At 37.6% G+C, this 24,733-nt stretch overlaps 1 protein-coding gene across 2 annotated transcripts in view; it reads left to right on the forward strand.

The window, feature by feature from the left end:
* The first annotated feature begins 387 nt into the window (after positions 1-387).
* The window catches only part of AK5 (adenylate kinase 5), an 81,564-nt gene continuing 57,218 nt past the window's right edge, over positions 388-24,733 (forward strand). For both annotated transcript variants that reach the window (XM_083868013.1, XM_083868014.1), the window contains exons 1-6: positions 388-460; positions 2,141-2,327; positions 3,304-3,471; positions 9,113-9,282; positions 9,402-9,515; positions 20,239-20,430. In XM_083868013.1, the coding sequence (XP_083724139.1) occupies positions 401-460; positions 2,141-2,327; positions 3,304-3,471; positions 9,113-9,282; positions 9,402-9,515; positions 20,239-20,430 (891 nt within the window). In that variant the 5' untranslated portion in view covers positions 388-400. The remainder of the gene's footprint in view (positions 461-2,140; positions 2,328-3,303; positions 3,472-9,112; positions 9,283-9,401; positions 9,516-20,238; positions 20,431-24,733) is intronic.

The raw sequence follows: 24,733 nt of genomic DNA on the forward strand, positions 1-24,733 counted from the left end.
GGCAGAGACGGCGTTACCCCGGGAGGCTCCAGCACGCCGGTGCCCGGCCCTCCCCGCCTCTCCCCGCGCAGCCGGTCCGCTCGGTGCCGGGGCAGCCTGCCCAGGCTCGGCGCCAGGCACAGCCCCTCGCCGCCTCCGCCCGCCGCCTCACCGCGGGCACCCCCCGAAACTTTCCCCGGCAGCCTGCGCACGCTCTCGCTCCCCGCCGGGGGAAAACGTGCTCTGTGTCGCTCTCTCCGTGCAGCGGGCACGGGGAGGCGGGCGGCTGCCTCCCTCCTGCCTCCCTCCGCCCGCCCGCCGAGCCTCGCCGAGGCTCCCGCATTGCACCGCCGCGCCGAGCCCAGCGCGGGGCTCGGGCTGCCCACCCGCCCCGCCGGCGCCCCCGGCCCCGCCCGGCGGAATGAGCGCCGGCGAGGCCAAGGAGTATCTGGCCCGCAGGGAGATCCCGCAGCTTTTCGAGGTAGGCGAGGCGCGGGGATGGGGAGGGAGGCGTTTTCCGCCCCGTCGGGGGATGCTCCGCGCTGGGACCCCGCGGCGGGCAGGGCTGAAGGTGGCTGGAAGGACGGAGCAGGCGGAGGCTGCGGGGAGCGGCGCCGGGGAGCGCCGGCCGCCAGCCCGGGCCGGGTCCGGGTGGGCGCTGGCGGAGCGGGGCCGGGGCAGCGCTGCCCCCCGCCCACCTGCCGAGCCCCCGGCCGCGCCCTCCGCCGCCCCGGGGAGAGAACTTGGGTGTCCGCAGGGCGAGGGAGCGCCCAGGAATGCGGGCCAGGGGTGTATTACATGGGGCGGGGGGAAGGAAAACGCCGCAACTGTTCGGTGAGGTTCTGTTTAGCTTGCTACAAGTTACCTGCTGCCAATGGCTGATAATTACTTCTTTGTGCAATGTGGATTCCCACCCCCCGGACCAGACATCCTGTCATCTGTATATAATGCACACACAAACCCATATGTATTTTCCCTTGCGTGTGCTGAGGCTAGACGTTTTTCTATGTATTTGAAAATTGCAGGACACGGAGCATGCTAATGCTTTAAATACACAGTTAGAATGTGAATGGTTTAACAAGAGATGCAGACAAAACTGGTTTTCTGTTGAGGCTCAAAGCTTGAGAGAGTGATTTTTAAAAATTGGTGCATATCTTCTGCAAAAATACACTGTTAGTTGCTGTGATCAGTTAAGTACTATAGAAAGGACACTGATACATAGAAATTACATCCTATTTTATAAGCTCAAATGTGTGTAAATACCAATTACTGTATAAACTGTAGATAACAACTGATCACATCCTGAATTGGAGCTATTTATGTTTACTATTAATACCAACTATGACCCTCAAGTTTATTCACACAAAAAATTAGGAAAAGCAAAAAGAATAGAAATCATCCTGAAAGACGTGTATTGTTGGATGCAGCAGTCTCATAGAGGTGAGATGATGACTTATGCATCACTTTGTCAAGGAAATGTGTCAGAAGAGGGCCTGGCAGTCTTTCTTTCACACCCCCCACAATGCTCATGAGTACGAGGAGTAAAGAATTAATACTATAGGGAGGGGATTTCTAATGGCTTGGAATCTGTGATCAATTAAATCAGGAAGCACCTATGAATTTTGGGGTTGTGGGTTGTTTTTTTTTTTCCCCAACGCTGCTCAAGATGATATTTGAGTGTTTCTCGTGATTTTTAAAATTCCTCTTTTCATTGCTTGTGTAAGTGTTGACAAGAATATGGATGAGATGCTTGTGGTGCAGTGGTCTTTAAGGAAAAGATACATTTTAGTGATGTCAAAACTACAAAGAATATGTAAATTTTGGGGCTCTCTAGCTTGCACATTGCTCTGTGTAGACTTGCCAGTGACATTTCTAAAAAAAATGTAGAGGGTTTTTTTTGCTATTTTCAGGTTTTATTTCAGTGCAAACAGACAACTGTAAAGACAGCCATGAGCTTCCTTTCCAAGTAATTTTTATGACATTGGCAAACCAAAATAATTTCATTTTTTGCAGGCCTCACTTTTACACATTGGCTTGGAATAGAGAGTCTGAATATCAAGGAATGTGGTGTTTCTCTGTGCAAAGTAAAAGGCCAAGTAAAGGTACTTGTTTTTCCCTGGCATCTATCATTATAGTCTATATTTCTGATCTTACATTTCAGAGTCTGTTGAATGGATTAATGTGTTACAAACCTGATGACCCAATTGAATATTTGGAAAGCTGTTTGCAGAAAGTAAAAGAGCTTGGAGGGCCCGAAAAAGTGAAATGGGACACCTTTGTCAGCCCAGAAAAGAAGACCCTGCCTCCACTCAATGGAGGGCAGTCCCGGAGGTCTTTTTTCAGGAATGGTAATGTATTAAATTTTAAAATAATTCTATTTCTTCAACTGTATGTGGTTTTACATCCACTATTGAATCATTTTATACATACTACTATAGCAGATTATGCCTTATTCCCATTATCTATATGCAAAGGAGTCAAGAATTCTGTTTCCTTGCTTTTTGGCATTCGTTTTTCTCCTGCCGTAATGGATGCTAGGCAGGAGAGGAAATTGTGATCACTTTCCAGCCAAATGATGGATGTTTGCTGTGTAAATGTTTAACACATCAGTGGAGAGATTTCTTGTATCCTACCTAAAACATTTACAAAGATGGGGCAGATCTGACACAGTGAACTTGGCTTGTGTTTTCAGTTGGTCCTTATGGATGACATATGCACCAACTTCAGTGCAGTTACACTACATGGCTTTCCTAGTTTACATTGGAGCTGTATGCTAATTTACTAAATAAAATCTAAATTATAAACTCTTAGAAAAAATGCATCTCATAAAATCTAAGCAGATGTCATACCAATACCTGTAATTATTTTATTTGTAATGTTAACAAAGAGTAATTAGCTCATCTTTCAGTTGCCATAGTTATTTTTCCTTGCCATCCAACATTTCATTAAAATAATCAGCAAGAATGCTGTCTCTATCTCTGTGTACAACATGTATCACTAAAAGAGTCCTTCTTAATAGTCGAGGTTATCTGCACAATATAAAGATTTTCTTCTCAAAGGCCTCTCCTGAACTCTGGGTGCTATGGGCAGATGTTCACAGCAGACCTGGTGTGCTTGTAAAGAAACACCAGACAAAACTGACTCTGCGTGGTTGTGATTTAATAAATCTGTTAAATAGAGGCCAAATATATTTGGCAACAGCAAATACTATGTAAAATTATGAGATATTTATACCTTATGTATGATACTTATTTAAATCTGTACACAGAACAGATTTTAAGTTTTCTCTTTCCACAGTTCCCAGTTTATCTTACTATTTTACAGTGATGCCTGATAACTCTAACTTCCCATACCGACGCTATGACCGACTGCCCCCGATCCAACAGTTTTCCATAGAGAGTGACACTGACCTTTCTGAAACTGCTGAGCTAATTGAGGAGTACGATGTGTTTGACCCTGCAAGACCTCGGCCAAAAATTATCCTTGTCATAGGTATGAAGGCAGTCATTTTGACAAGATTTTCTCTCTACTACTTTGCCTTTTGATTTGTACTGCAAATACACTGAATGCTTATATGAATTTAAATACAATTTTTCCATCTGCCATAGCAAGTGGTGCAGGCCAATTAAGAGTGTGAAATTTTTAGTGCTGGGGATGGCATCTCAACTGTAAGATTTTTAGGGGTCGCAGTGAGCACCTGCACTCATCTTCTGTAGACTGGATGCCTCTTAGCAGCTGGAGAACTCATGATTTGCTTATGAGCACATCTGTCAGTTTGATTTCATCTTATCTAAACCTGGTTCATGCACTTCAAGGCAGCAGTACCACGTAAATCAAAGTGCTCTTTCAAAGCATGCTCAGGATTGAACACTCAGATATACTCAAAGCTGATCACAAAAAGGGATATTTTAAAATAATGTGTAAGCCAGCTCAAAAAGGTGATAGGGAACTGTTGTCCTCTATACTTAGACCCTTGTCAAATGATTGGTATGTCCAGTTGGAGTGAGAATACAGGGTCACTGGTTCATTGCATTGGTAAGTTAATCCCCAGGTCCATTTGGTGAATGAATCCTGTTCCAACTTCACAGAGAGTGAGCACTCAGTTCACATTAGTTAATTGTGCTCTCTCCCAAAGTTCTCTCTTGTGAGCTGTTTAGTGTTCTTTCTAAGCAACTCATACTTTCCAGCCTCAGACAAGCATAGGCTATTAAAAAATAGCTGCAGGTTAAGGTTAATATTTTTTCTGTTCATGAATTTAAGTTCTTTGCATCAGTTTTCTTATCATCTAGATAGTTGTCTTCAGAAATTTTACCACCAGGGCTAATTATCTGATTCTCTGGATGGCTTAAAGAGTCACAGCACAGGTGCCAGGTGATGGAGAATTCCATTTTTAGTCTATAAAGCTTTATGCATATTAAAGAGAGATACTGCTTCCATTACAGAAAATATATGCAGTATAGTAAAAGGGAACAGAAATGTCTTCTCTGTACTACAGAGTGGAATCTCTAGGAACAGCATGTCCTCTAGGCTCAGCATCCAGCAGCTCTCAGAAACGAGATATTGGAATAGATTGAAAACAGAAGACCAGGCATTTTTTTAAGTATCTGTGGTATGCCAAAGCAATTGCTCAAGGCATTTGAATTTTCTTAATCTTTTGTTTCAGGATTACAGATTTCAATATGCAAATCTCTCTATGTATTGCTGAAATGTAAAGATTGCAATTAGATGAAGAAATAGCACATACCTTTCTTTCATCTTAATTAATTAGCTACCCTTCCTTTTCATTAAGGAGAAAAACTGGCTTCTTTTCAGTGACCACAGAAGGTTCTTAACGCAGTGAAATCTATGTAGCTCAATTGCAGTAGAGTGATGAATGAAGGTTTGATTTAAGTGAGATAAAGAGAGATTGGCTTTCACCTCTGGAACTGAGTGCGAGTGTATTTGAAGTGAAATCCTTGAACACCAGCATGCAGTGAACAGACCATGGATTTTACAGAGCTTTTCTTTTCTCCCATTTATATAGGGAACGTTGTAAACATTCCACACAGGCTATTTCAGGTTTATATTCCCACTGAGTTTCTCTGAATCTATTACAGTGTGATCTGATAGAAACACAATACCGTATGTAGCTTAGCAGCAATTGTCCATTTTTGTACAGTATCAAGAAAATTTCTCCCAAATTCAACTTTCTATTGAGAAGGCACATAAAAACACATGTTGGAAATAGTAACTGAATATAAGAGGAAAAAAAAAAAGTATACTGTTCGTTTCAAGAGATACTGCACACAAAAAATGTGTTGCATATTTTCAGTTTGCATAAAATGCCAGCCAAAAAAAATCAGTTAAGTAATGTATTTCTGTCTAATTAGTGATAACTAATCATCCTGCCTTGCTCAGGTGGCGCTGGTCCCAGTCCCAGCTAGGGACTGAAATGAAGTTAAAGACCTGTCTTCTGCTTCGCATATTCGGTGAACTTTTCTTTATTAATGCATTAGCCCAAGATCTTTTTAATGCTTCCATAAAGGTTTTTACAACTTCTTTGCTTTATGAAATCCATCATCCTTATAATGAACCAGGTAGCTCCAGGGCTAAAGAGAACTCACTTGGAAAGGTGGGGGCTTTGTTCTTTTTCTGGGTTTGCAGAAGAAACCTCTGGTGAAAGATAAAGCTATAAAGCTACATAATGAGTATATGACTGGATTTTAGAGAAATCAGATGGAACCAGCCAGGAGGGCACACATGTGAATCACTGGAAAAATTAAGTTTCTAAGGCATTATAACACTAATAAATGAGATTGTGTTTAAAAATGTACTTCCTAATATACTTTCAACAAATTCGTACAGTTAATATAATTTGAATTTAGACATTTTAAAATATTAATTATCTGGTGTCATTAGGACCTTAGTTGAGTATGTTTTTAAGCTGCACTGTTTTAAATATATTACTTAATATTAAAAGAATACAGTTTCCTTTTGAGATCAAAGTGTAAGGGCTAGATCAAATATAGGGCTGTCAGCAGGCAGTTGACTATTGATTTGTTAAATCTAGTCTGCAGTTAGATTTTAAAGTCAGATATATTTTCAGAAATTTTATTATTAGATTAATTTATTCTGAATTTACAACAATATATGCAAAATTGAAATCATGAACAAAATTAGATTAAAACAACTACTTTAATAACACATTTTAGGAACACGATCTTTACTTGAAACCTGTTAGCAAACATAATTTCAGATGCAACAAGTGTTCTCTAGTCTAGACATCTTCTAGAAAAATGTAAAATAATCACACTTTCTGTGAGTAATCTATCTCAGAATAAGTAAAAAGAACAAAAAACAAAAGTTATGTAATTTTCCTTTCTTCAGAACAGTTTGTCAGTGTGATTTATCAAAGACTCAGGAATGGATACATAGTTCAATAAATTGTGATCTGCTCTGGGAAGTAATTTTGTCTTATCACTTTTCCCTTATTTTGTTACCTGAATGTTTATCCTTCGACTGTACACAGATAATACCATTTTGAGATTATGTGTTTGGATTGATTTGGATTATGTGTTTGGATTGATAAAAATAAAATATGTGGGAAGTTTATGAATATTAAACCGAATACTTTATTAACCATTTCTGATTGCAGTTCAGATTGAAAGAACAGAAGTTCTGAGCTACACTTTTCTTTTCTTTTTTTCTTTTTTTATTTTTTTATTTTTTTTTTTTTTTTAATTTTTTTTTTTTTATTTGGGGGGGGGGGTGTGTTTTTGTTTGGGGTTTTGTTTGTTTGGTTTTGTTTTTTTGTTTCTCTTTACTGGCAAAGAAAAACTTTCCCTAACAGAAGTGTGAAGTCTATCTACTTGTTACAAACAGGGCTTTTATTTTATCTTATGCTTTTATAGACTCATGTTTTATCAAGTATCAATTCTTGTTTTCTGGCACCTTTCGTATCTCTGTTGGAACATGATCACTATTTTCCTTGTTTCCAATTTTTCTAATTTTCTGCACATTACCTATATTTTGCATTTTTATTGTTGCTGGGAGCAACGTAGTCTGTTTCAAACTTGTAGGGTTCAAATTTGAAATGCATTTATCATGAAAGGCTGAGCATGAAAGGGAGCAGGAGGAACTGGAGCAGATGTGCTTTACAGCCACCTAAGTGGAGAAGATGATTCCTACTGTATCAGATGTGTGTGTACATACAGAAAGGGAACATTCTTTATTTTAACAAAGAGGATAGCTAGCTAAGCTGTCTATGAAAGAAAGAGTCCAAGCTCAAAAAACAAAGCCCATCTGGATCACCTGGAATTACTGAAATGGAAGAATAGCTGTAGAACCCAACGCAGCCTGCTGAAAAAAGAGAGAAACTTGTGTCTTTTTATGACAGAAACACCAAATGAACTGAATGAGAGAAAAAGATTTTTCAGTTGTGATCTTACTGTATAAGATACATTTTTTCTTTTATTTTTTACAAGGGTGTTTTGTGAACATCTGTAGCCATGTTGTGTAGTTGTATGTTACAGATAAATGCTTGTAGAAACATTATCTAAACTTACTGGATAATGATAAAAACTTTTTTTTTTTTTTTTTTCTCTCTTTTTTTTTTTTTTTTTTATTTTTTTTTTTTTTAATTATTATTTTTATTTTATTTTTATTTTTATTTTTATTTTTTTTCCCCTCAGGGGCATAACTAAACTGTGGGCAGGGTATGGGAAGACGATAGCAATAGGCACATTTGTCTGTGCACTCTCTTGAAATGGCTCCTGGTCTGTGTTCCAAAGGGCAGGTGCAGCATCAGCATCGCAGCATCGGGGCACAGAGAGCTCCAAGTGACTGCTGGTGACATTGGAGTGCAGCTTGGAGCCTGGTTACACAGAGAGTGCCCTAAGCAGAGGTGTACAAATACTGTAAAGCTTAACCTGCAGCCAAAACTGTATTGATTATAAAAAATGCTTAAAAGCTATTTATGGGAATAATACAGATAATATAAAAAGAGTTACATGATTCCTAACAAGAAGCTCAGTGTTTTCAGATTTACTTTCATTGCATTGCTGTATTTTTTTAAATTCATAGAAAATTTATTTTTTAATAAATCTTAATTCTTTTTCTGTTGAAATAAAATTCAGTGTTCTCACAAAGAATTCCCGAAACTATAGCTACTTAGGATTGGGAATTATTATCAAAGGATTTGGTTTAGGTTTGCTTTGTTATACTCCTCAGTACCGTGCATTTTTCTATATATTAACATTTATTTTTATGAAAACAATTCCTTGGTTTTACATACTGGATTCCAGATTCTCTGCTCATCACATCATAGCATGTCCTTTTAGTTCAGACATGGTCTGATTGTTTTATATGTATTCCTTCTGCTGCTGCTGTTCTCCAGTACACCTTCCCTGCAGCTTTCCCTGCTATGTAACGTAGCTGTTTTCTGTGATTTTGATACCCATCCAGCCTGTGCTGTATATACTGAAGGGTCTCTTTATTCTTCAAGTTGTCTAGCAAGCTGAACCTAATTTCTTCTCTGTCAGATGCTTCAAGCATCAATATCAAAAGCTGGTATTTCATGGTTCAATAAAAGTCCTTTTACCAAATCACTATGGAAACATCTCAGATGATTTTTTTTTAAAATTAATTTTTTTAAAAAAATTTTAAAATCAGAAAACCTCAGAAGCTCTTGCAAACATTTAGGACCAGACTTTAGTATTTCCATTTCATGACTAGTTTGTTGATTTAATTGGCTTATTCAACCAAGTATGATTCTTTCTGACATGAATACACTTCAGACTATCTGTCGCTATTTCTGGATTCATAGAGTTTAAGAAGGGAAGAAAGTTCATTTGTCTGCTTCTCTACTGTGGATCAAGAAAAACTCCATTCCAGGAATGGCTTTAGAATGAGCACAACCTCAAAGAGTACTTATTTTTATTTTCAAGTGGATTTGTATTCTTTTTTTACATTTCATTTTACAATGTGTTATCTTTATGATCCAGTAGATGAGACACATGGTTGGTAACAGGTCATGCAACTGTGAGATTTACTCTAATAATGCTTGGAAAATTGGTGCCAATAGCAAAGATTTCACTTATGATTGGGTATTTCTGATGAAAGGTTAATTTAATGTTTTGCTTATGATTCACACTAGGCGGCCCAGGAAGTGGTAAAGGAACACAGAGTTTGAAAATAGCAGAACGTTATGGATTTAATTACATATCAGTTGGTGAATTGTTAAGGAAGAAAATCCACAGCACAAGCAGCAATAGAAAATGGAGCCTAATTGCCAAAATAATTACTACTGGAGAACTGGCCCCTCAGGTACAGTGTTTCCTATGTTCATATTTGCTTTCAAGGGTTTATACATCTTGTAGTAATGTGCACCATCAAGGAAGCTTCCTTTACAATATTAAATAACTAACTTATTTTCTCTGTGAAAGGAAACAACCATAACTGAGATAAAGCAGAGATTAATGCAGATCCCTGATGAAGAGGGGATAGTGATTGATGGATTTCCCAGAGATGTTGCCCAGGCAATCTCCTTTGAAGACCAAGTAAGAGACTGGTTTTTTTCTTAAAATAACTTACACATCTCTACAACAGTTAAGCTTGTTGAAATAATCGATCAGATTCCAAGAAGGAGCATTGCTCTTTAAATCTTTGCAAGTACATAATTACAGGTTGACAAAAGATTTATGTTACATTATGTCCTGTTGTCTGAAGACAGGCTATTTTGTAAAAAGACAATGTGATAACCAAGAATCCAAGCCTCTTGTCTCATTATGAAAGTCCTCTCAAGATAAAGAAGAAAAACAAGTAAAATCTAATGGTGAATATTTTCTGTATCTTAATGATTTAGAAAGAAAAATATTATATTTCCATATCTATTTGTTCAACATAATCTCCATTAAGAGAAACATAATTAAAGCAGTGCATGTCTTCACAATGCTTTTAGTGTCAAGTTTATTACTGTGCATTGAAAAGATGAATAAAAAAAAAAGGTTAAAACTACCCATGCTTTGCAAGTTTTCATAAACCAGAAAATGTGCTTTTTTTAGAAAATAAGATCATTTTGGTTATGCTAAACTACAGTTCTAAGGTTTATTCAGCTAAAACTGTATTCCTGAGTTCTATTGACATGTTGTTTTCACGTCTGTATTTTAAACTAATCTAAAAATACTTTAATTCAGTGGAAAAACAAACAGCTGATGTCATTTTCTGATCAAGTGCTGTTAACATAAGAGTTATGGTCACGAGAAGAGCAGTTTCAGAGCTGAATTCTTAGAGTGCCTTCATGCAGAATGTTTCAAAGTCTTTCAGAATTACTGGTCTACTGCTGTTTCTGTACTTCAAATTCTAAGTGGCTTTACCAAGGCACAAGTAACAAAACAAAGCAGCTAATGAGGCATTTCATTAATGTGCTTTATAAGGTATTATTCTGGGCAAAATTTAGAAAACTGAATTGAGGAAACTAAAGGAAACAGACAAAATAGTTATTACAGGAAATAGCAGTGACTGCCAGCTCTATCTCCTTATAATTAACAAAAGGGAAGGTCAACTATTTTAGAAGTCAAACAGCAGAAATGTAGAGTTAATGATCATTTCCTTGTGTCATTTTTTCTGTCCAGTGTGACAGTGTGACTTAAGCACATGTCTTGGTGGCATAATTTTATGCTGATGTTGTTTTTCATGAAAGAATGGGGGATATGAAACTGGAGGAAGTGACAGGAATTAAGTTATCCTAGCCTCAAATTCTCTTTCTACTAAGGAAAACCAGTTAAATAACAGTTGATTATAGACACAGAGAGTTCCTTCATTCTCAGTCAATTGGGAATTTGTAAATTACACTCAAGGCCTGATTCTGCCTGAAAGATAGATCACTAAGTCTCTAAAAAAGTTCAGAAGCACTTCATATAGGGACACCTTTCAATCTTACCTGTTCTAAAAAAATACAGGAAAGAAAGAATCCCAGGCCTTTTATAGGAAATGGAACAGAAATAAATGTACAAAAGCTATACATATTTCAACATTCAATCCTATATCAACATCTCCAGTGAGATATATTCAGTGCTTTATCTTGGATTTATATTTTAAAGAAAAAAAATGCTTTTTGTTTCTTCAAAATGCTCTGTTTAGTAAGAGAATTTTAAAGATGCTGCACACCTTGATAGGAGAGTTTTGTGTTAAGAGAAGGGGACCATCAGCAGCCATGGTACTGATCATCCTTTACAGGATGAGGCTCACAGTCACCCATGGCATGTCAGGTTATTTACATTAAGCATGCAAACATTTTCCAAGCACTCAGAGATTCTTCAATAGGAGATGCAATTCAGTTGTGGATTCAGTTGTGCAATTCAGTAATTAACTGTTGTGATAATTTGTCTAGGTCTGCAATTAGAGATAGTAGGGGGTTTTCCACAGCTGAGAAATGTTACAGCTTTCTTTCTAGCTTTTTCTAGCTTTTTTCTTCTTTCTTTCTAGCTTTCTGTGTAGAAGAATGGAATTGTTCTCATTAGCCAAAAGTGACGAAGTAAAAAATAATTAGTTGAAATTTCAGCAAAGAAAGTTTTGATTAAATAGTAAGACAATTTAAATCTACTAAGCAATCGAACATCTTTTGAAGAAAATGATGAAATCCCACTAAATGCAGATTGTACACATGCCATGTTCTTACAAAAACATTCCCTGTAGAACACTGAGATTTGTTGATAAGAAGTTCTGAATAAGAATTAATTCTTATTGCTATCACTAGCTTTGTCATGAGCAAATACTTATTCCTACAGATGGTCCCTTTGAGACCATTGCATGCTTATGTACCTGAAAACAGCAGAAGAATTTATGTGATACATACAAATTCTTTATCATTATTTACACAAAAAAAACCCCCTCCAAGGTAGTAATATCAAAAATGAATTGTTGGCAGCAGTGGAAAAGGAAAAGGACAACTAAAGTGCCTGGTTTCTCTTGAAAGCACATGTAAAATTTAACTGCTGTGTTTGCCGTCATCTTTATTGTAAATTATGTAAATAATTTATTAATTCTGTCAGTCTTATGGCTGTTTAGTAATAGAGCTGTTACTAAAACTTGACACTGGGCTTTCTTAATCTCTTCATTTTGTGGAAAAATCAAAAAGATGCATGTATGCCTGAGCTGCAGTTACAGAACCTGTCCTGCATAACATTCTACTATAGAAATACATCATGATAACAACTGCTTGTTAAACTTTGCTTGCAATTGCTCTTGGTACTACCAGCACATTTTTATCCCTTTGACTAATCCAGAAAGCTGAACTTTTCTCTGGGAAAAAAATGTTATTTTTAGTAAACTAGTCAAAGCAAACCAACTTATGCTAACATTCCCATACATAGGTATAGCTAAAAGATGATGATTTCTTCCTTATTATGTTGCCAGACTCTCGTGTGGACAGTAAGTTCTCAACATGTTGCTAGGCAGAATTGTATTAAAGCACGTTGCATCTCAGTGACTAAAGTGCCTAAAATAAAGCAATGTTTCATTTGCAGCACACACAGTATTTCTCTTTCTGCTCATATCTAGAAACCAGAAGTAACAAACACTGCTTCCATGCAGTAATGTCAATCTAGAATAAGTGCATTAGAAAGCACTTTATGCATCATAGGAATTTTATATTTGAATTTAAGCTTATCTCCCCTTCTTTTCTACTGAGTTTTGTTAATAACACTGTTCCTGTCATCCATATCTTTTGAGCAGCAAAGAAGTTTTTAAGATGGCATCAGTGATGTTTTCAGAGTTTCAGCAGTGCTTACCAGCCAGCACCACATTGGCCATTCTGGTCACTCACACCAGCTCATTTCTTAATGCTCAGCTGCTCATTGCAGCCTTCTTGCAGGCTGGAAGAACCCAACCATGAGCATTGAAGTATTCTGTGAGTTTATCTCACTTTTCTTTGAACTTTTTAACCAAGTTGAAATAAGTCCTGTATTTTTCTCTTTGAAAACTGATTTTAATAAGTAATTTCTTCTTATTGGAAGTCTGGGATTGTTGCCAAGTCCTGACCCTCTCATTTCTTATTTCCAGAGAGCAGAGTCGATACTGCCAATACTTTTGATAGGGATACTTTTAATAAAGCTATGAAGTTTCAAGCAGTCATAGTTGTAGGGAAAAAATGAAAACATGAATTTCAATAACTTAAAATCAAGCAGGATTTCCAGCTTATATATTCCTTTTAAATATGTGATAATTTCTGTATTTTCCTCAGTTTGATATCCTGCATAGCAGTGCAGATTTAATACTGGTGTGTTTAGACTGTCAGTTTGAGCCTAGGCATAAAGCTATCCCAAACCACAAATTTCTTAGGTATCCATGATCTCTGCTGAGTGTAAATAGCAGAAAGGTGTTTAGGTTTCAAGGACATATTTGAAAATGCCAAGGAGAAAATGGTTTATTTACCATTAACCTGTCATCTTGAAGTTCAGCCAGTCACCTGCAGTCCCAGCATGCTGAAGCATGGTAAATATCTTCCTCTCCTGCAATGCTGTAATAAAATGCCTCTGACTGGTGTATTGAACTCCAATGGCTTGTGAAGAAATTGCAGTTTGACTTTCTGTGTAATCTCTCACATGTTTTTTATCCTTCCCAGGAGAAACAATTAGCTGTATTTTACAGTTAATCTCAATTACTGCTTTGGTTTGGGTTTTTTTCCATCCCTTTCAGCCATTGATGTGTAACTTTCCTTTTTTGTTAGTATTCATAGAGTAAGTACAGATGTAGTTTGCTTAAAATATATTAATTGTAATTTTTTTGAAGAGTGAAATAAATATAGAACAGGCATTAGAATCAATGGATGTTTATTAATGAATGTCATTTAATTGCTTGATAAAAGAGGAAAATTATTTTTGTAGAAATTATAAAAAAATTTTTTTGTCTTATATGGGTGACAAAACTATATTTGAGTAAAATCCTAACTGAAATAATAAACAGAGGCAATAAATTTTATGATTCTTTGTTTAAAGTGCTCTTAGGAATATTCATTAATGCAGTATTCCTTCAACGAATAACTACTCATCTTGGCTGTAATTTGAATTAATTTTAACTCTCAGGTATATTCTTTAGGAAAACTATTATGAGAATAATTGTGATAAAGTGTAACTAACTGTGTAGGTGGCACAATATAGGATGGGTACTGTCAGAAGCTGAGGACAGCAGTACTGCTCCTCCAAGGCTGATACTTAGACCTCCAAGCAGAAGTGATGCCTGCATTGCCCTCCAGGTTTGATGTAGGTGTTTGTGACCAGCTGCCTGAGGGTCTGACAGCCAAGATCCAGCTCTGCAAAGAGCTTCTCACAGAAAATCTGTCCCCAGCAAGAGTGTGGCCTCCAGAGCAACCAGGAAGGTGAATTCAACCTTGTTGTGAAGCTTCTTAAGGGGAAAGGACCTGGTTTTTGCAATAGGTTTTTGTTCTGGAAAAGATATTTTTTTCTGTATCCTGGCCAATGTAACTTCTTTATTTCCTTTCCCCCTAAACTTCTATCTCCCTTCTCCCTGATCTCTACTTCACTTATCCAGATACAATCCCCTACTGAATATGTACCCAGAGATCTGTGTGAGGAGTGGGAGGACTGACACATGAGCAGTCTGCCTTGCTGTGGTTCCTTTTGTTCACTGTCTTTTCCCTGTGAACTTTACATTGCTCTCATTAAGCCAAGCCTGACTGGGAGGCCTGTGGAATGGTCTTACTATTATCCTCTTCTCCCATGGAAGCTGGAGTACTCTCCAGAAAAAGACAAGCAGTGGTTCAATTTTCTGCTGGGTGAGCAACCCTAGACCCCTGGTTTCCAGATTTTCTGGGCAAGGGCTCTTCTCTGCTAGTCAGAGTAGGCAAAGGAGAGCTCATCCATTGCTGCTCCTCAGGACAGGAGCTGATGTTCTGAATTCAGAGTGGTGGAGGTACCTGCTGACCAGTTCTGAAACAGAGGTCTGCTCAGTCCTTTCTTCATATTGCTAGCATTAGTGCTAACAGATAGGGACTTTTATTAGTTAGCTGCGTGACACAGGTGAAAGGCTGAATCACTTGTTCCCAAAGACACCAGTGTGCCTAATTACATACTCTAAGCCATTTGCTGGAAACTTATTTTCTGGGCAGTATAAATATGGTTCAAAAGAAGCTACCAGAAAAAAGATTCTATCAGCAGGATTCATTCTTTGACAACATGATTCATGATTTTGCATTTCTAAACCAAGAAAAAACTATGCAAACAGTCTAATAACCAGTGAAGATGGAACTATAAAAAGCAAATAAGTAATTACAAAGGGAGAGCACACATACAAAGGACATAAACGAGCTTGCTAGTAACCTTTACCAACAAGAATAAAATGCACTGTTAAATTAATGGCAATTGTTCATGAGCTGTCAGTTTTCTCAGGAGTATCTAGTAGAACATACCAGGAATTAAGAAACAGAGCATTTTCATATTTTACCTAATGAGGAATAATGAGAGAGAGTGTACTCATCCAATTTCTAGCAAACAACCACACTACTCTCACTAACAAGAGATGTAGAAAATATCCCCAGAGAAAAGAGAGCATCTTTCCACTTATACTGCTTAATGTCAATAACACCATCAACTTGCATAGAATTACTCTCAATTTACTCCTGGTTCCAGTTTAGGAAGGAGATTCAGACCCAAAGAGAGTAGGATTTACTTACTAGTAAATATTATTCTAAAAAATGGGAGGATGTACCCACCAGTTTTATTCTGAGTTGATGCCATATGCTCTTCATCTCATTTAAAATGAATAACCAGCAACCCGCCTGTTCCCATAGGCAAAGATTCTCCCTTCGGCTGAGTTCCAGTTAGTAAGTAATCACATTCCCTTCGCTGAGCCCCACAGTCCCACCTCACATGCATTGCTGGACATGAATAAAACCCTCTGCCTTGAGCACAGGATGTGTGTGCTGGAGGAAATCAGCATGAAGGAATCCAGCTCTTCTGTCTGTGTTGGTTCTTTACAACATTTCTGTGAGCTGAGTCTCAGAACAAAACTTATTCCCCTAGCCATAAAACTCAACAACACTTAGTGGTGAGTTTGAAAAAAGGGTTTCATTTCAAGCGAGTCATAAAAACCCTTCTCCTTTGCTAGACAAAAAGCAGTTTATACTCATATTTACATAGGAGAATAGATATGTTTCCAGAGATGTAATCCCAGATGTCCATATATTCACACTACCCCTGTTACATTGCAGCTAAAAGTATTTATAAGCATGTCTTGCAGGAAGGTACAGTTGAGGTAAGTGGAAGCAAAGTGGTTCATGAAAACAGGAGTAAAATATCAATAGCATTTCAAGGGCATATCCTGAAGGTTGTAAATGCATGTACCAGAAATAATATTAAGAGCTATTAGGTCTGAATGCCTATGCATATAGGAGGGATGTTACCCTTTTGTGCACTTTCTGTTTCTTAAATGGTTTTCAACTGCTTTCTGATGATAAAGATGCATATTCTGCAGGTCAAAGTTGAATTCATAGAGACATCACATAATTAGATTCTGTTTTGAATTCCTACCTCAAATATCCTTGAATTACTTTCCTTTTTGCACTTCAAAAAATCTTTCAGACAATACTTCATTTGAAACTAGGTTTCTTGAACTAAGAATTTTAAAGCATTGTTTTCATTGACATTTGATTTCTGGGAGTGAAATAAATTTCAGATTAAAAACCCCACAGTGTCAGAAAAAAGGTCGTCTTAGTACCTGTCTGATAGTGTCTTTTGTATTATTGCTGCGTAAAAAAATTGAGAACAACAGTACTCAGATTCTGTAGAGAACTTTCAGTTTTCAAAAGCAAAAGGAGATGACTAAACCTAATTCATGAATTGTTCAACTCACACCTTGTTATTATCCTCATTTTACAGTTAGAGAAAAAAAAGAAAGAAATTAAGCCCAGGGTGCCCAGGGTTTTCCTGTTTTCTTAAACAGTAAGTGACTTCTGCAGCCAGTGCAGTTTGTGGGAACTAAAAGCAGACGAGAACTTGCACACCTGATGGAACTATGGTGGCATTTGGATCCTCCCCTTCCTGTGGGGCTGCACTTAGAGCCACAGTTTCTTTAGAGAACTGAGATTGGTTGTGGTAAGCTGCACTCTCATGTTTGTACAAGACAGAAGGAGATCCTCTTCCTTCAGGGCTGATAATTTCATGAGGCGTCTGTTTACTCTAGATACTAACTGTAAGATTTGATGCTGTATGTGAAGTCTTATGGTGCACAAAAGCTCCAGCCCTGCAGTTGAGAAGCTCTGGTATAACTTGACAGCCTCAGTAGGTGCCATCCTGAAGTGCTGAGCATTGAATGTGGGGCCAGCTATGGCTTGCAACATCTGAAGACTTCTTACCATCTTTCTGCCACTATTATTAAGTCACACAGAAATGGAAGTACTAAATAAAACTACTCACTTGTATAAACTCCTTTTGTCCTCCACTTTACTAGATCCTTGATTGCCAGTTGTAATTTCCGAGTCCCTGTGTAATGTATGTTAGGAAGCTTCAATCAGCTGGATATCCACACAGGGACTTGAGATGTCTCTGCGTTCAGTCTGCTGCAAGGTATATCAGCCATTCCCTTTCATCAGGCTGTGTTCCATGACTAACAGGCTTTGAAATCTGTAGCGTTTTCTTTCAGAATGTATCCCTGTCATAATTTGGGTTTTTTAGCACTGTCTGCTTTTTGAATTCCCAAATTCCTCATTATTCTTCTATTACTAATGAAGCAACCTTAATTTAACCAAGCTACTTTAATAATGTCCATATTGCATGAAAGTCTAGCACAGAAACTTACTTCATAGTCTTTCATGTGAATAATTATGTGCCTTAAAGCCATTATGTGGTAGTAAAATTGACTTTCATAATGAATTCATCCTGTGAACAGACAGAATAACTCTGTCTGTTTACAATAGTCTGAAAAGGGAAGGGAAAGTTATTCTGGTTTTGTTGACATTGAGGTGCATGTGATAGAGGTAGGAGAGAGCTTCTCTCCCACTGGAAGTTATTTTAAAAAAACAGGTTATAAGGTTAATTGTTTCAAAATCTAATAGATACGCATAAATAATTACCAGAACTATTATCTTTGTAGTTTGTGTGCTCATGTCTCCAATCATCTACAATGTGTGTAAAAAATAATTTGATTTTCTTTTAAATCCTATTTAATTTTCTGTAATGATAAAGAGGCCACCATCTTTCTTGCTAATGCTGCTTTTCAGACTGTCCTTTATTGTTTGAAAATGACTCTACTTTTTTTACCACTTTCTGCTTCCTCATATCCATATACTACTCTGCCAGTGACCTCATTTGTAAAGGCTAATGACCACCACCTCAGGCAGGAGAAGTTGTATTGGTTTCTTTTTACTTCCTAAGAACTGTTTTTCACTCAGACTGACTGTAAAAAAGGCCAGACTATACTTCATATTGTATTCTCTCAAATGGCAGAAACCCAGCTTAGATGAGATTTTTTTTAAAAAAACTTAGTTATTAATTTTCGAGATTGTCCACATGGGAAGTTTTGACTATTCAGTCTAGAAATATGGTTGTCTTTATGCAATTTAACATCCTTGGGTTGAGAGACCCAGACAGAGAGAGTATTCAGAAGCTTAATTGATTTGTTCTGGCCCTCAATAACAATATGTTATAACAACTGTATAATTTACATAAATATATAAATCAGTTATTATTTACACTGTAGTAGTTAAAAAACATGGATGTTTTAGTGATACTGGTGTATAGCTGAAATTCAACTTCCAAATCTACACTATATCAAGCTGAACAAAGACAAAATTATTCTGTAGATAGAAGACATCATGAGAAAAATGTCTGTTTAACATTCTTGAGCATCCACCATCATTTGCATTGTAACTGGATTATGTCAGTAGGAAGCCACTGTTTTTACTAATATTAGTTAAAATTAAAGTATGAACTTTTTTGTTCGGGTTAGTAAAGACAGCAGAAATTACTTTGTATGTGAGAACAAATAAATCCTTTCTAATCTGTATCAGATAAAAACTTGAACTGTTTGTTTTCATCTTAAATGCTTCTTACAGAGAATTCTAATATGATTTAAAAGACAGCACTAAGCTAATGAAAACTTTAAGGAGAGGTAGATTTCTTTGCAGCAACCAGATGGAGGAAAGAACAAAATCAGATATTATGAATAAAGTTAATATACATTTGTATCTGCATTATAAAATCCTGCAAATTCAGGTGTCCAAGCAACTTTAGCATGAGAGGAAAAAGTCTCAGGTTGCACCAGGGGAGGCTTAGATTGAATATTAGGCAAAATTCCTTTATGGAAAGGATTGTCAAGCATTGGAACAGAGAAATGGTTGAGTCACCATCCCTGGAGGTATGTAACAGATGTGTGGAGATTCTATGGCTTCTGTTTTTTTCACTATAGGTACTGAGTAGTAGTGACCTCCAAAGATTGCCTGTGAACATTTAGCTGTATTCCTAAGAAAGTGGGTCTATCACTGCTTTCCCCATGTCAAGCACCAGCGATAACTCTTCTTTAAATGCTTGATAGCATCTTATAAAGAAGATTTAACTGGGAAAGAGCTAGAGTTCAAACATTTTTTTTTATCTCATTGCTATAAGGCTTTATTTTCTGAACCATGGTGCAAGGATGGAGGTGACACATACCAGTGCTCACCACACAGACTGAAAAGGATAAGGGAAATTAAAACCCTTTTAGCTGCCCCACTCAACCTCTTGAAAAGTGCACTGAAGCTTTAGAGAGATATAAGAAAATAGAGAAAGTGTTATAAGAAACCATGGCTCTCTGAACAAGTCTGCTTTCACCTGGTTCTAACCATCAGTTAGCTTCATAGTGGCTGCTGGATTTTATATACCACCTTACTTAAAGAGTTTTCAGAGGGAAACCATGCAACCATTTCCCTGCAGAGTATGAGACATCTCTGTTTTGCTCTTTTAAAGAAAAAATTAGGTAGGGAGCCTTCTGGTAATGCAAATGATGAACATGGCCTAGAGAAGGTTTTTGCTGTGAAGTAAAATTTGTTCATTAAACTTTTTCCTTACCTATCAGGTGAAACAAGTTGACTAACTTCCACATAAGATCAATAAGCTCCTCCTTAAGCCTACAAACTTCCCGTAAAAAAACCCAACAGAAGATTAATGACTATATCAAGTCCCAGCTTATGCAAATGTAACATATCTGAGCCTCACATAATAATGGAATTGCTGAGTCCTATAGTGCTGGATAATCAACTTAATCAGACTTCTTGAATTGCTTTTTCCACAGATCTGTACCCCAGACTTGGTGGTGTTTCTGGCATGTTCCAGTCAGAAGCTGAAGGAAAGGTTACTGAAGCGTGCGGAACAGCAAGGGAGACCTGATGATAACCTGAAAGCCACCCAAAGAAGACTAATGAATTTCAAGCAGAATGCTGTTCCACTGGTTAAATATTTCCAGGAAAAAGGGCTGATTATCACAGTAAGTCCTTTAGTGTATATTTCTGAAACCTTAATTGTTGTGGCTGTAAGTTGGCTTCTTGTACCTTTTGCTTTAAGACAGGCTAGACAAGTCTAATTCTGTTTCAGACTAATAGCATGGCCACTTAAGTGTTTAATGAAGATAATGAATTCATTGAGCAGTTGACAACATTGAATTATTAGCATGTTCTAAGTTACAGTCTGTGTCTGGTTGTAATAACACACAGAACTTGGTACCACATATGGTATGAGAGCACAGATGGCCTGTTTCATTTCTTTTGATACCTTAAGTAGTTCACATTGGTATGTGCTCCTCACAGCAGGAGCTACTGATTCTGTGTGCTGGTCAGACTCAGGACAGGTTAAAGTATCCTTAACTGCAAAATCATCAATTGATATTAGTCGCCTTAAAGATGTACTGCAGCATCTTTCTGAATTTCAAGATGAAAATGCTAGGAAATTATTACATTAGCTTCTCCAAAGAGTATGTGTTCTGGCTTAGGATTTTGATTAACCCAGTTTTTAAGGATGAGAGGACTAAGATTCTTGCAAGTTTTTCTTTGTTGTTGAGGAGGTGTGTATTTTGTGATGCTCCTATAGCCTTTACAAGTGCTCCTATGCACTGCATATTTAGCTCCTCAGGAAATACGTGCCTTTGTGCATAGAGCAAGTGGGGCATCTGGATAGAATTGCATTTCTGTGATGGGACCTGTACAACAGAACAACCTTTTTATGAAGGTTTCTTCTACTTTTTAACTCTGTCTCTTGAGAGTTCTGAAGATCATTTAAATTGCAATGTTCACCTTAGATATCCTGTTTTCTTTTTGAAGAAAGCAGATGTTTATGATGGATATGGAAGTGACACCATGGCATATGAACATTAAATTACTCTACTGCAGCACAAAGGAAACAGCATATACAGAAAATGTTGCACTTACTCAGGCTATTTCCCTAGAGAAGGAGGAAGAAAGAAAGAAAATAGTATTCATCCTGCTGGTTATAATGCTGAACCTGGAAGACATTGAAATACTATGCAGATGAGAGCAGTGTAAGAACTAGAACAGGATAAAATGGAATTACTGTATCCTAATTCCTAGAGGACTGAATCCTTGAGGCAAGGTCAGACAAGGTCAGCATTGACTAGAAGGAAATAAAAAGATTTACATTTTTCTTAAGTCCCTACCTGCACCTTGTCACTGCTATTCAAAGCTCTAAATCTCAGACACTTCTAGCCAGCATCACGAGTCTACTCAGGGGAGAGAAGCAGGACCATTTGTCTTATGGAGTGTTATAATTTTAGAATCATAACTCATATTTTATACATCTGTTTAATAAATATATCATTCTTCATCAATTACAGACCAAAAGAGGAAAGAAAAATTCACTGAAATATAACCAAATATGATTAATAAGCAGGCATTATATATATATAATTATAATCTACTGTTAAACACCTTATGAGCAAGATATAAAAATCTAAATTCCCAAAGAAGATGCATTTTCATTCTGCAACAGTTATTCCATATTGCTTTTAACATACTTTGGTTAATAGAAAAAAGAGCCACATTCTTAATTTCATCTCTTATTGGTTAGATTCCTTAGGTGTAAATCTTTCCCTTCATCTTTTTTTTTCACATGATCTGTGATAACTTGCTACAGTACCCAAGTTGTACTTGTTTGTTGCTCTGTATGCCTTATGTTCTCAGTCTGTGCATGGTGTACCTGCTCTCACAGTCTTGTCCTGGTTTCTGCTTTTAAGGAAAGAAGTGAAGCCCCCAGCTACAGTACTTCTAAGAAATAGGGAAATATAACTCTGTCCTTTCTGAAAAACTCCCTCTTTGGAATAATGATATGTAAAGTTCATTATAATTAACAGAAGTAAATATGTGATATTTTCATGAACACACAGTCTGTGTTTAAAATTCATTTTAGCAATCTGTCAGTAGTCTAACAAATCAGAACCTGACTTAACTCAAATTTAAATTCAGAAGGTATCACGACTATAATAACACAATGTTGGACAGGAACTATGTAAACAGATGCATATACTGCCATTTACTGTTTCAGGAACTTTTAACAAATATTAAAACATTATGTATTTTTACCTAGACAATAACAGCACACAAATTACCTGGTGGTGGTAAGGAGATATTAGTTAGATTAAGTTGTAAGAGGGAGAACATGTAGGTACATAGGTGACCTCAAGTACTCTAATGTTTAGCAGAGAACTTCAGGTCTGGACAAAGATTTCCAAATCTTCGGTTTATGTGGACTCTAATCCACTATAGAAAATGGTGTAGTTCTTGGAAAGGACATCATTGGGTTACAAAAATCTTCTGGTCAACAGTTATTAAAACTGCTGTCAGAGAGCTTAGCTGTTCTTTGTAGAACATATCCCTTGGTCTAGACAGAAAAAAAGTTTACACAGCTCATCGTCATAGCAGTAGAAGTTTCTCTTACTGGAGGCAGGATTTGGTCCCGTCTGCCTTATTGACAGTGATTCTACATAATCTTAGAGCTGCAGGATCAACCTTGTCACATTAATATGTCTGTGTGCATTTAAAGGGAAGAAATAAAAGACTGGCTGTAGTGAGGCAAATATACTAAGCATTAAAAGAAGACTCTGGTCCTTATTTAAACAGCCAGAACAAGACAGCATCCTGTGGCATCCATGAAATGCAGATTTCTCTGATATCCTCATTGTTCCACTTGTCCTTTTAGGGACTTTACCATGCTTATGAAAACATTAAAATGGCATTCAGATTAGTCAGAGAAGTAAAGAGAACCCAGAAAAAGTAGCTGAAGCTGGAAATTGATTTTGAGCACATATTTAGAAGTTAAGCAGTTGCGGGTGAGGGAAGTTGCTGTCTGCCCTCATAAGCCTCAAACGAGCCTAATGGCTGTCAACCGTCACAGAAAAATTCCCCACGGAACTGTGTTACATAAATTTTTTCTGTTGTTTTGGTTAAAAAAGGAGTTTTGCTAAAGAACTTGCACATTGACATGAACTTTATCTAAAGGTTGTGACTTACCAAAATGCTGCTGAAAATATCAGTTATAGTTTATTTCTAAAGTTTCTCTGTTATCACACAGCTGCCCAACTTGAGGCGTTGGTTTGGGCTTTTTATTTGTTTGCTTCTGAATGCTGATTCCAAAAGACTTGCACTTACTCATCCTTCCTTTAATTTTGGGCCTGTCCCCGGAGAAATGTGGCTCCTGCTGTCCTTTAAGCAGCTCCCAAGGTCTATTCAAATCTCACTGATATCAAGCTATTATGAAAGGTTTCACAGGAACCCTCACCCTGCTTTCCAGGTCCTAATGGCAGGCTCTGGCAGGCATGTCTCCCAAACCAGAATTCAGCTCAGAGACTCTTCTCCTCACTGGAGGAACATGTTTGTGGTTTGGCAGGACACAGGACAAGCAGATGCCTTTGTTTTCCGGGTGCCAATATTTGTGCGCATCCGTGCAGTTTTTGCGTTAAACAATCGTTAAAAAGAAAATTTTAAAAATCCCACTCCTCCTTCCTTGAAGTGATGCTAGGAATAGGGGCTGTTAGCCACCGCCTCCCCCGCCTGCTCTCACCTCCCTGCTGCAGGCTCAGAATCTCATTTACGTGCCATCTGATGCCTGGATCTTGCATCCTCGGCTGCAAAGTGATACAGACTTGGCAGGAATGGTTTCCCTCAAATGTAGCCTCATTGGCATCTGAGCATGGCCTTTCTCCCCACAGGTCAGAGATGGGGATTTGGACCTGCTCTGTTTTCTAGAGGGTACTGAGCTGACATTTCCTATTAATTGGCCCAATGCCACCAAAATATTTTCAGATGCCTCACAGTAGTTTTAAAAATACAGCAGCCATAAGCACAGTCTTTCAGGTGCATTTGCAATGTGTTTTTAACCTGACTATTACATACGATCTTCAGAGTACTTCTGGATTCTTGGGCATGACCAAGTGGACATGCAGAGAGGAATCCAAATAGTCTGGAGCATCTGCAACCAACCTTCAATGTTTTAGGACCTTTTCAAATCAAACAAGGAATGTAGGCAGCTATTTGTGGGAACCTAGAGACCAGAGGTTTTGTTTGAGATTCAGGAGTTTTCTTCTATTTTACTGTATGGTAAATCTTTATCTAACTCCATTAATGTATGTGGTCATATAATAATTTTAGAATTTCTATAGAGGGTAAATTAGAGGTGGGATGGGAAATAATGACTACTACATTTTCCTTTTTGGTGATTCAAAGCAATGAAAGGTAAGTTGAAGCCTAAAACGAGTAACCAGAGCTCTGCAGTCACAAAAAGCT

This window comes from Zosterops lateralis, assembly GCF_965231275.1.
Source record: "Zosterops lateralis genome assembly, chromosome: 9".
Taxonomy (NCBI): Eukaryota; Metazoa; Chordata; class Aves; order Passeriformes; family Zosteropidae; genus Zosterops; species Zosterops lateralis.